General features: G+C 46.9%; 1 protein-coding gene across 2 annotated transcripts in view; it reads right to left on the bottom strand.

Annotated features, from left to right (window-relative positions):
- GNB5 (G protein subunit beta 5) overlaps window positions 1-12,461 on the bottom strand; it is a 38,733-nt gene that overhangs the window by 8,786 nt on the left and 17,486 nt on the right. For both annotated transcript variants that reach the window (XR_004320442.1, XM_032481177.1), the window contains exons 5-7: window positions 7,538-7,670; window positions 2,248-2,391; window positions 238-329 (exon numbers count right to left, since the gene is read on the bottom strand). Coding sequence is in view for 1 of the 2 variants with exons in the window: in XM_032481177.1 (XP_032337068.1) it covers window positions 238-329; window positions 2,248-2,391; window positions 7,538-7,670 (369 nt within the window). In the remaining variant the exon portion in view is untranslated. The remainder of the gene's footprint in view (window positions 1-237; window positions 330-2,247; window positions 2,392-7,537; window positions 7,671-12,461) is intronic.

Raw genomic sequence — 12,461 nt, 5'->3', positions numbered from 1 at the left:
TGTTGAATGAGAAATACTGACTTGATTTAGGCAGGGTAATACCCATTCCCCCTACTACAGTTAAATTAAAATTCTCCAAGAATTCTGGAGTACCACTCGGTCCCACCACAAATCAGCCATTGTTGCTGGAAAGCTTCTCTCGACCAAGTAAGCTGAGCCTGGAGGTTAATAAGCATTACCCTCAGGTTGGGGAACACCGGAGGACAGAAAAGCAACGTGGACATTCTACTCACTGACCGGACACTGTTGATGTCAGATTCGTGTGTTTCAAAGGCCTGCACACACTGGCCGGAGCGCATGTCCCACACCATGGCTTTCTTGTCACATCCCTACAAATGCAAAGTTACCCAGAGTTACGGCCACGGCAAGGACTGGCTACTGACAAGCATGAGTTCTGGTTATGTCACAGAAACTGCTTAGGTCCCATTAGTAAATGGCTGAAGATGTGCTTTTCCGAGAGCAGCTTTACCTAGGGCCACTTTCCTCAACTGGTAAGCCCTCAGAGGGGGTGGGGGGAGTAAGAGAAGGCACCCAGACACCCTTCTTAGCATGTTTTCTATTTTTGCACCTTTCTGAGTGGGTGCAAACTCTCCAGGCCTCCTTCTCACCTTCCCCCTGGGCACTTCTCTTCACTTTTCTCTTTCCTTCCCTCCTCCCCTTTATCTCTGCCTCTATCAGCCAGAGGGGAGGATGTGGTGAGACCTGCCAGCTTTGTCTCAGGTGTACGGGGCAGCCTGAGCACAGGTGGGGAGCCAGGTGCCCCTGGGCCAGCTGTACCCCAGCAGCCTGCCAGGCCGGGCACTGGCAAACCAGAAGCCTAGTCAGGGCGCCGCCAGCAGTCAGCTGGGTGGCTCAGGCAGGTTACCTCCCTAGGTTTCTACCTCAACATCTGTAAGGTGAACCCTCTCTGGGTTGCTAACCTGACCCAGAGAATCATAAACACAAGACTTTCACATTATACTACCCTGATTCTAGGAGCATTTTGATAAGTTCCTGCAGAGCAGTCCCGTGAGCAAGCGTGGGTAGTATAATTAAAAGTCAAACAGAAGGAGTAACAGGATAACGTTTGTGTCCAAGTTGTTGGTTTGAACCCAGAGGAAAGCGTGGGTAGGAAACCATAACTGATATCTCAGAAAGACCTGCTGTGGGGTTCAGCACGCCGAGCATCTTTACTGAGAATAAGGACAAAGGACTCAGGAGTGTCTTCCTCTTCAGATCTTTAGAGGACCTGAGTTAGATGGAGTTTAATATTCTGAAAGAGATAATATAATCTACAACGGTATCAACAATGTGAAAAGATGGTGTAGTTGAGTAGAGATAAACACAGTTATACAGACATAGGAATGAAACATACAAATGGGGCCGAATACCCAAGAAGAAAATCAGGGTCCCTGCTGATTCGAGGCCCAGGACTACGATGTGGGCAGCTCGGAGCAAAGGGCCTTTATGTCTTCCGGCTGCAAACGTCATTGGATGGTGTTTGCATCACTGTCCTCTCTTACCACTGCCTCCTGACGGAGGTCCTGAGGAGACAGGACCCAGGGGGCAGGTTGGCCAGATCACTCCTCCACTCTTATTCCCAGGTGTCTACAGAAATACTTGCCTCTCCTACTTGCACACGTTGTAAACTCTTTACTGCTCATAATATCCTGGGGAAGGTGAGGGGCAAATGCTATTGTGCCCTATGCCCAATTTACACAGGATGGAATGCAGAGTCAGGTAGCAAAGGTGGGACCCAGGTGTCCTGACTCCCAGTCTGCTGCTCCTTTGCCTCGGTGGCCTGTTTGCCTGACTCCGAGCCTTCAAATACGCTGTTCCCTGTACCCAGGAGTGGGAGGGTCTGGTGATCGGCAGGGGTGGGGCGGGAGAGTGTCCCACCAGCACCAAAGCCCTGATCACACCTGCCACCTGCGCTGCCTGGTGCCCTTGGAGCAGTTTCTTATGCTCTCAGATGCTAACTCTCTGCTATCCACTTGAGAAATGACAGTTTTAAATGTGGCAGCATTCCCACCTGGAGAACATTCCAGATCTCTCTGCAGACTGCTGACTATCAGTGGCAGCAGGGGAGCCCCACACAGCCCAGTGCTGGGATGCCCACCAAGCACAGCCACTGCAGCAGGAGCAGAGGACAGCTCCCCAGCCCCTTCTAGGGAAGTGTCCAGTCTGGTCCCATGAACTGACAGGAACTGCGACCACGGGCCTCCCTTGTGGACAAATGACCCCCAGAGGTCTCCCTTAGGTCTTTACCCCGGACACGAAGGTGTTTCCGGTCTCCGAGGGGGCCAGGTCCAGGCAGAGCACGTCGGCCCCATGCCCGTGGAAACTCTGCAGCAGCTGCCCGCTCTCCACGTCCCACAGGGCGCACGTGCCATCGCCACTCGCCGTCAGGATCTGTGGGGGGGGGGGAGGGACAGGATGGGGGTGGCTGTCAGGATTACTTCTGTCAGGGGTGCCAATCAGCTGCTTAAAGTTCCATAGGGAAGAGGAGGCTCCTTACACACGTGCACGATGCACACCCACTAAATCTAGACTCAAGCACAGAACTCCTTCTCCCGGACTGAGACGGGATCAGCTCATTTTTGACACCCTCGCTGTCCTTGAGCTGTGTGTTTATGTGCCTGCCCGAGAGTACGAAACCCACAGGCCTCCCTGCGGTCTCTGCGGGCTCGACACCTGCCTGGCACGTAGAAGTGCTGTGAGCGTTTGCCAAACACAGCCTCGAGCAGCTCCCACAAGCAGCCAAGCCCACTGTTGTGCTTCCCAGATGTTAATGTGCGCCCTACCCGCTTCGCCCTGCTGCTTGCTCATCTAGAGCTGGGGTGGGGCCTGAGACTCTGCATTTCTCACAAACTTGCAGGTGATGTCGACACTGCTCGGCAGGCCCCATCTGGAGCATTTTGCTAGACACATGCTCCTGTTGCTCCGTCTGCCAGAGGCTCTGAGAGGTGCCGACACTCACACACACACAGGGCCAACCAGCATCTGCGATGTGCTAATGACGCCCAGGTGCTCTGCTAGGCATTAGGGTTTGCAGAAAGATTGTGTCTTTTTTTTTTTTTTTAAATATGCATCTAAATTTTATTGGTTGTTATTCCGATTTTTTAAAATTGAAGTATAGTCAGTTTACAACGTGTCAATTTCTGGTGTACAGCATAATGTTTCAGTCATACATATGCATACTTTTCATGTTCTTTTTCATTATAGGTTACTATAAGATATTGAATATAGTTCGCTGTGTTATACAGAAGGAATTTGTTGCTTATCTATTTTATATATACTAGTTAATATCTGCAAATCTCAAACTCCCAATTTATCCCTTCCCACCCCCCTTCCCTGCAGTAACCATGAGATTGTCTACTATGTCTGTAAGTCTGTTTCCATTTGTAGATAAGTTCATTAGGGTCTTCTTTCTTTTTTTAGATTCTATATGAGTGATATCACATGGTATTTTTCTTTCTCTCACAAAGATTGTATCTTGGTCTCTGCTCTCTGGGAGCTCAGTTAACAAAATTGGCAGTAAGAACTGAAACCCACCTAACCCCCTGTCCCCACATTAATCAATTCCAGGACCAGGCACACGTTCCCGGTGCTGTTAGACAATACCGAGACCAAGTAAAAATAAGCCAGTGGCCTGCTCCAGGAAATACCTGCCCCTGCAAGATAAGGCTGCGAACCAACCAAACAACTTATCAAGACTAATAGCTTCGTAAAAAATTACTGAAACAGAAACCTCAATTAAATAGTTGGAGACCAGAAGGGGGCGCTCTCACATGCTGTGATGACAGCAGAGCCCAACACAAAGAAAGACTCCTCCTCTTCCCTGGCAAAGACTCAGCCAGTGAAAAGTCATGGATTCTGTTTACTGCAGCCCTTCCAATGTCCTTTTCTCCTCTATAAAACAGTTCTCCTTCCCTTGCTGTGTGGGGACCTGCACGTGCCTCACCATGGTTGTAGACCCTGACCTGCAATTCTCTGCTGATAGTGAATAAACCAATACCTGCTGGAGAAACAGCTGGCAGTCTATTTGCTTCAGGTCAACATCTTACCCACCAAGACTCGCTTTAAGACTCTTCCTGTGCTGGGCTCACCAATCCAAAGCTATTATGTCATAACCAGTTTCCCACCTTGAAAGACCCGCCTTAAAATCATTCTCCCTGGACCCTGAGACCCTCTAAGTATGCTTCCCTAATTTCTTTATTTTGAGGAACTACAGCGATTCCGTCAAGTTGGGGATCTCTGCTGCGGCAGGTATAATCAACGTAGTGTTGCTCGTGTTTCTGACGGTCTCGGCAGACAAGACAGCAATCACTTGTGATGGAGTGAGAAGTGCTGAGACACTGGTAGGCCCACGGGAGGGGCGCCAGACCAGCTCTGGCAACATCTGAGCTGATCTTAGAGAATGCGTGAGAGCTGGCCAGGGGGAGGGGAAGGCGCTGCAGGTGAAGGCCTACCTCTGCGCTGGATGAGAAGTGTGCCTGCGTCTAGAGCAAGGATTCTTTCTTTCTTTCTTTTTTTTTTTTTTTTTTGCAGGGGGGGAGGTAATTAGGTTTACTTATTTATTTGATTTTTCAGTGGAGGTCCTGGGGATTGAACCCAGGACTCAGGCACGCTAGGCATGTGCTCTACCACTCGAGCTATACCCTCCCCGCTTGTGCATTTATATTTAAAACTAGGGTTCTAAATTTTGTTGCTGCCAGCATGTGTGAGGCTTGGGCTCTGGTGCAGCTGGGAGAAAGGCAGAGGGATCCAGGGCTCATGGTCTCACAGACCCAGCTGATGGCACCCAGAGCCTTGGAGCCAGCTTGGTTCTGAGCAGCCATGGGAGCAGGACCCACAAGGGTTAAGCCCTGGATGGTAGAGCCTCCCTACACCCCCTTTCTTGCTGCTCTCAGGGGCTGGACGAGCTGATAAGGCAGTGCAGGAAGTGGCTCTTACAAGTGCCCACAACAGAGAACCCTCTGTGGGTGGACATACTGACGGCTGAGGAAAAGAAACAGGAAGTAGGCCTTAGAGGACCACTAGCATTCAGTGCACCCACTGACCACAATGCATGTCAGTTTCCACGGGCTGGTGGTCTTCTCTCATCCTCTCCCTCCTTCCCCTTCTCCTCCCTTCTCTCTTGCATGCCAGGCTTAGCATTTATAAAAGAAGCTCCCTTTTTCTGCAAAGGAGGGAATCTACTCCCACCATGGCCTTGCGCCCGCTGGCCGCACCATCTTGGAGTGGGTCTCCTGCCAGCTGTCTGGGGGCCTAGCATCTCCTTGCAGCCAGGAGAGGCCACCTCCGTGGAGAAAGCTGGGTGAATTCCGGAGCTCTCAGGCTTCTTGGGCAAGGCCATGAAGGGCCTCTTCAAAGCCCCAATCTCAAATGTGGAGAATCTCCAAGGCTGGGAAACTCCTGCAGCTGTCCACAGGCCTCCCTCCAGCATCGACTTCCCTTAAGAGGCCCGTGTACATCCAACAAGATGACCCAGGCAGGGAAAAGGAGCTTATGAACACACAAGACTTGGGTGATGTCTTAATTTGGGTGCTTGCATTTTGTCATGTGCTACAGTCCCCTCCAATCTCTGCTGGCCCACACTCCAGTGGAAGCTCCACCTCATTCCTGTCCTAACATGTGCAAAGGGGCCAGTGATCTCCAGTCTCTTTTGGGACATCAGGTCCAAACAAATGGTTGCTTAAATGAGTTCCCCTGTCTAGCTCTTTGATGGGAATTTTCCACACCATACTTTTCAATCAAATAATAGTTTTTAAAAGTTAAAAGTAAATTCTTCATATTTAAAAAACATTTTAAAATATTTTAAGCATTTTTGTGATCTTCATTACAACGTAAGTAAAACTAAATTTCAAAAACCAAACGTTCAATTATGATAAATGCACGAAACAGACCCTCTAACTCACTGCCCCTCGTTTATTCTGGAATGTAGAGAATTTTCAGGTCTTACACCAGCCTCTTGAGGTTTTCATTTTTCATCTAACCCGAAGCTGGAAGGAAGCTTAAGGTGCATCAGTTCCCCACCAAGTCAATGAGAGGAGGCTGTTCAATACAGCATGGAGTTCACTCAGCTCTACCAACAGTTAACAGCCCTGACTTCCCCCATTTCTGATTTTATTAAAAATAATAATATAACCAACGAGAAACAAGAGCTTCCTCTTAGAGCCAAAACCAGGCCATGCCTCTGAATCATCCATGAAGCTTTGTGTTAATATTAATAATAAAATAATAAGAGCTAATATTTATTAATATTCACCAGGGACTGCACTAAGTATTTTACACGAATCATCTCACTCAAACTTCAGAAAACCTGAGGGAGGAATTTACTACCATCCTCACTTGCAGGTGAGAAAAATGAAAACACAGAATAAAACCTTGTTTAGGACAGACCAGCTGGAACGCTAGACTGAATGTCCTCTGTTGCTCTGGTTGCTCCTCAGGCCCAAAGATATCTGGTCCGGCCACTGCAGCCAGCCAGGGTCACAGTGCCCCCTACTGTACAGGCCTGCAAGACTCCTGGTTGCAAACAACAGGTGTAAATACTGCTCTCCAAGTTCCAACAGCCCTCAGGTCAGCAGTGAAGCAATGACCCAGGCCCCTGGTGTCCCTGCCACTACCCTCCCCTCCCCTCCTGACATCAGTCAGCTGAAGCCAGAGGGGTTTTGATCTGACTCAGACCCTCTCCCAGTCAGCCCCAGCCCCTGCAATGGCTCCCTGCAGTCTGTAGGGTGAGCGTAGCCGTTCCGGGCACCCTGTGATCTGGGCCTGCCCACGTCTCCAGCCGCCTGCCTCCCACACTGCTCCCCTCATGCCTCACTGACAACACCCTCACCCTCCAAGGCAGCACCGGACAGCAAGTCTGCGATCCTGCACTCCTGTCCTGAGCTCCCAGCCTCCCCTGCTGTCCAGTCACCACTGGTATCTGGCAACGTGGTGGTGGTACCTACGAAGGTTTGCTGGATGCACGGGACAAAGAAACTACAGGATGTTTGGTGACTTATGAAAGAAAATGTAGCCAAAGTGTCGAATGTATTGTTTCCACTCTGTGGTTTATTCAAAGTAGGGCACAGATGTACTATCCCAAGCCTTTTCTTTCCTCATCTGTTAAAACGGGAGTGTAAAGTAGGTATGATGAGGCTGTCAACGGCAGAGCTCTGAAACTCGGCACCAGGGAAGTTTCACACATGGAAGTCCCTTGGAACCACCTCTCAGACCCAGGCAGGAGCTTCCACCACACCAGAAGGTTGCCTGACCCACTCCCGCCCCCACCAAGTCAATGAGAGGAGGCTGTTCAATACGGCATGGAGCTCACTCAGCTCTACCAACAGTCAACAGCCCTGACTTCCCCCATTTCTGATTTCATTAAAAATAATAATATAACCAACGAGAAATAAGAGCTTCCTCTTAGAGCCAAAGGTGGGTGTGCACTTGCCCTGCTGTGAAGAGGGAGACGGAACCGCTTCCTCTCCTGCAACCCGCCCCCAGCTCCCCACGACAGACCAGCTCCAGCAGGCTGGCCCTCATCACGCCGGCCCCCACTGACCTGCATGTCAGAGTTGGTGAAGCTGCAGGCCGACAGGTAGTTGGTGTGCATAGCGACAGACTTCTTTTTGGCAGCCATGTTTTCATTTTTGTCAAATGTCAGTGGATACACAGAACACTTATTATCCAAACCACTGGTATGGAAAGACAGAAGGGTCAAATGTTAATACAGGGCAATAGAATATGTGCAGACTTTCTCACTCCCACAAACTTTTCAAAATATTTTCCTCTAGCAGTATCATATGTTGTAATTTTCCCCTCAACTTTGACTTCGAAGATTTTCAAATGTACAATAAAATTGAAAAAAATTAGTACAATGAAGCCCCAGACCCTTTCGCACAGGTTCACTAACTTAACATTTTGGTGTATTTGCCATGGGAGAAAATTTGGGACCATTTGAACGCAAGTTGCAGACATGACATATTACATCTAAATACATCAATTTGCAAATTCACATCACCTAAAAATAAGAATGTTCTTCTATAATCACAAACTCATGATTACATCTGAGAAAACTAACAAAGATTCTATAACACCATGTAACACCGCATTCAGTCTTTCCCAACTGTCTCCAGGATCCAGGGCCCAATTAGGTACACACATTACATTCTGTTTTTATATATTTTTAAGATCTTTTAATGAAGAACAGACACATTTTGTTGTTGCTCATGACTAGAGATCTTAGGTCAGTTAATTGTCTTACAAATGTCACACACTCTGGATTTGTCACACTGTTTCTTAATGGTTATATGCAAGTGTAACACTTTTAGTAATAATATAAGTGTGATATATAAAGGTGAGATTGTGCACTTCTTTTCCACTGCTTTACTTTAGGGGGCTTGCAATGCTTTTAACCCCAAGACTGATGATGACAACTTTGATTACTTGGTTAAAGTGGGAACCACCAGATCTCTCCTTGGTAAAGACGATCTGTTTGTAATTACAGGCATACCTTGTTTTGCTGTGCTTCACTTTATTGCCTTTTTTTTTTTTTAATTGAAGATTTGTGGTAATCCTGTGTCAAGCAAGTCTATCAAGTGCCATTTTTCCAATAGCATTTGCTCAGTTCGTGTCTCTCTGTCACACTTTGGTAATTCTCACAATATTTCAAATTTTTTCATTACCGTTTTATTTGTTATGGTGATCTGGGATTAGTGATCTTTAATGTTACTATCATAACGGTTTTGGGGTGTCACAAACCAGGCCCGTATAAGATGGGGAACTTAATAAATGTTGTGTGTGTTCTGCCTGCTCCACCACCCGGCCGTTTCTCTATCTGTCTCCTCCCCTCAGGGCTCCCTATTTCCTGAGACACAACAATTTTGAAATTAGACCAATTAATAACCCTACAATGGCCTCCCAGTGTTCAAATGAAAGGAAGAGTCACATCTCTCACTTGAAATCAAAAGCTAGAAGTGATTAAGCTTAGGGAGGAAGGCATATTAAAAGCTGAGAAAAGCCAAAACTAGGCCTCTTACACCAGTTAGCCGAGTTGTGAAGGCAAAGGAAAAGTTTTTGAAAGAAATTAAAAGTGCTATTCCAAGGAACACACGGATGATCAGCAAGCAGAGCAGCCTTACTGCCGACAAGGAGCAAGTCTGAGTGGTCTGGATAGAAGATCAAGCCAGCCACAGCATTCCCTTCAGCCAAAGCCTCATCCAGAGCAAGGCCCTAACCCTCTTCAATTCTATGAAGGCCGAGAGAGGTGAGGAAGCTGCAGAAGAAAAGACTGAAGTCAGTCAGTAGAGGTTGGTTCATGAGGCTTAAGGAAAGAGGGCATCTCCATAACATAAAAGCGCAAACACAAGCAGCAAGTGCAGATGCAGAAGCTGCAGCAAGCTAACCAGAGGATCCAGCTCAGATCATTCATGAAGATGGTGACACTAAACAACAGATTTTCAATGCAGACAAAACAGCCTGTGTTGGAGGAAAATGCCTTCTAGGACCCTCATAGTTAGAGAGGAAAAGTCAATGCCTGGCTTCAAGGCTTCAAAGGACAGGCGGACCCTCCTGTTAGGGGCCAGTGCAGCTGGTGACTCGAAGTTGAAGCCAGTGCTCACTTACCATTCCCCAAATCCTAGGGCCCTTAAGAATTAGGCTAAGTCCACTCTGCCTGTGCTCTGTAAATGGAACAGCAAAGCTTGGATGACAACACATCTGTTGACAACATGGTTTACTAAATAGTTTAAGCTCACTGTTAAGACCTACTACTCAGAGAAAAAGATTCCTTTCGAAATATTACTGCTCGTTGACAAAGCACATGGTCGCCCAATGGCTCTGATGCAGACGCACAACGAGATTAATGTTATTTTTATGCCTGTTGACACAGCATCCATTCTGCAGCCCGTGGGTCAAGAAGAAATTCCAACTTTCATGTCTTCTTTAAGAAATACATTTTGTAAGGCTATAGCTGCCATAGAAAGTGATTCCTCTGATGGAACTGGGCAGAATAAATTGAAAACTTTCGGAAAGGATTCACCACTCTCAATGCCATTAAGAACACTTGTGATTCTTGGGAAGAGGTCAAAATATCAACATTAATAGGAGTTTGGAAGAAGTCGATTCCATGCCTCACGGATGACTTGGGGGTGAGGGGTTTAAGACTTCAGTGGGGGAAGTAACTGTAGATGTGCTGAAAACAGAAAGAGATTTGGTATTAGAAGCTGAGCCTCAAGATGGGGCTGAACTGCTGAAATCTCAGGATGATACTTTAATGCATGAGGAGTTGCCTCTTACGGGTGAGCAAAGAAAGTGGTTTCCTAAGATGGAATCTATTCCTGGTGAAGATGCTGTGAAGGTGACTGACTGAAATGACAACAAAGGATTTAGAATATTATACAGACTTAGCTGACATACAGTGGTGAGTTTTGAGAGGATGGACTCCAATTCTGAAAGACGTTCTACTGTGACTGCAATCCCATCAGACAGCACTGCACGTGACCGAGAAACTGCTTGTGAAAGGAAGAGTCGACGGATACGACAAACTCCACTGATGTTTTATCTTAAGAAATACTGACAGCCACCCCAAGCTTCAGGAGCCACCATCTTGCTCAGTCAGCAGCCATCCCCACTGAGGCAAGACCCTCCACCAGCAAAAAGATTATGACTTGCTGAAGGTTCAGTTGATGGTTAGCATTTTTTAGCAGTAAAGTATTTTTTGATTAAGATATGTACATTACTTTTTTTGGACACAATGCTATTGCACACTTAACAGACTCCAGCACAGTGTAAACACAACTTTTACATGCCCTGGAAAACCAAGAAATTTGTGTGACTCACTTTCTTGTGATATTCGCTTTATGGCAGTGGTCTGGAATCCAACCCACAGTGTTTCCAAGGTACGCTTGTGATAACACTCTGGTGTGACACTTTTAGGGCACGTGACTATCCTGTTCCCAGAAACCATTATACAAATGGCGTTAGCATGATTATCCTTGTTTGAGTAAAATATTACTTTATGGGTACAAAACAGTGATCTTCTAATCTGGTAATTCCATCTGCATTTATTAGCTGATACTTTTCTGCTCACTTGGATTCTTTTTTCTCTTCAACTGTGCTTTGATCCAATACTATCATCATCCCATGTAATGCTGAAATTGTCACAACTCTGGACAGTGAGGGCCTCTTCAAGGGGCTCCTTATTCACTGATAAGACTTGAATATCCCCTTGTTTTCTGAAACAAGAAAATATCCTGGGCTCACTTCATTCTCTTCCTGTCCTAGACCTACAAGCAGTCTTACTCCAAGGAGCCCTGCCTCCATTTAGCAGGAACGATGTTGAGGAGGGGCACTCTCTCCAGAGGCCTGGGGAAGCTCGGGGACCCCTTTGCCTTTCCAATTGCTTGGAGGTGCAGGTGTAGATGTGGGTAGTCTATTACCAGCAGTTAGCTTTGGCAAGCTTGTTTATAGATTGTGTGGGTGGGAGTGCTTTGCACTTGGCTGTGACAATGAACCAGCGCGCACCAGACCATGCGCTTCCCTGATCCTCCAGGCGAAAACAGTTCTCTGAAGTTTCGGAGTAATTCCTGTCGCTTGGTTGGGATACTCACACTGTGGGTTATTTGCATTGCTATGAGAAGCAGAAAAGCCCTGCGGTGCGATGCACTAGGTACTGAATCTCTGCTTTAGTACCCAACTCATTTTGTGGTCTTGATTACGTTTTTTAGGTTCTCTGAGCTGTCAGTGTCCTTAACTATAAAACGGAGTAGACCCCACCCACCCATCACAAGGGGCTGTTGTGAAGATTACACAGAGTTCAGTATGGGCCCCTGATGCATGACAGCGGCTCAGTAAGTGGTCATTAGTGTTATTTTAATACTCTTGCTTGGAGGCAGGTACTATGTTTCATGCATCTTTGAATCCCCCTAGGACACCCAGAATAGTGCTTTGCACACAGGTGCTCATATCAGTGCACAATACCTGAATAAAGGCTTCCTGGGGATATGGCTTCAAATAAAAAAAATACATACATATGTATATAAAATCAATTGGCACATTTTTTTGAGAAGTGGATTGTGTAAATACTAGTGTAGTTTTAGCTTTCAAGTTTGGAGCCAACTAAGAGATAGACCCAGTAGTCAGGCAGATGAAGATAAACCTACCCCTGTCGTCACCTGTAAAGACATTCAGAGAACGTGGCATAGGTGTGGGCCTGTGTGGTAAGGGAGTTACAGGGATGTCACAAAGCCATGGCTGGGAAACACTATGTGAGATTATCACTAGAAACTCAAATGAATCACAGTTGCTCTTAACGGTTCTAGGAAAGATCTGAGCAGGGCAGAGGGTGCGGTCTTTCTCAGTTTAGTTTTTGAAGCTCTCTCCTCATCCACTGGACTCTCCATATTTTAAAAAATGCTTTCATAAATATTCCCAACTTGAACGTCTTCTGCTTTGGTTTTTATATCAACCTGCGAGGCAGCCAGCGG

Source organism: Camelus ferus, chromosome 6 (genome assembly GCF_009834535.1).
Source record: "Camelus ferus isolate YT-003-E chromosome 6, BCGSAC_Cfer_1.0, whole genome shotgun sequence".
Lineage (NCBI taxonomy): Eukaryota > Metazoa > Chordata > Mammalia > Artiodactyla > Camelidae > Camelus > Camelus ferus.
This window is presented reverse-complemented; position numbering and strand designations above follow the sequence as displayed.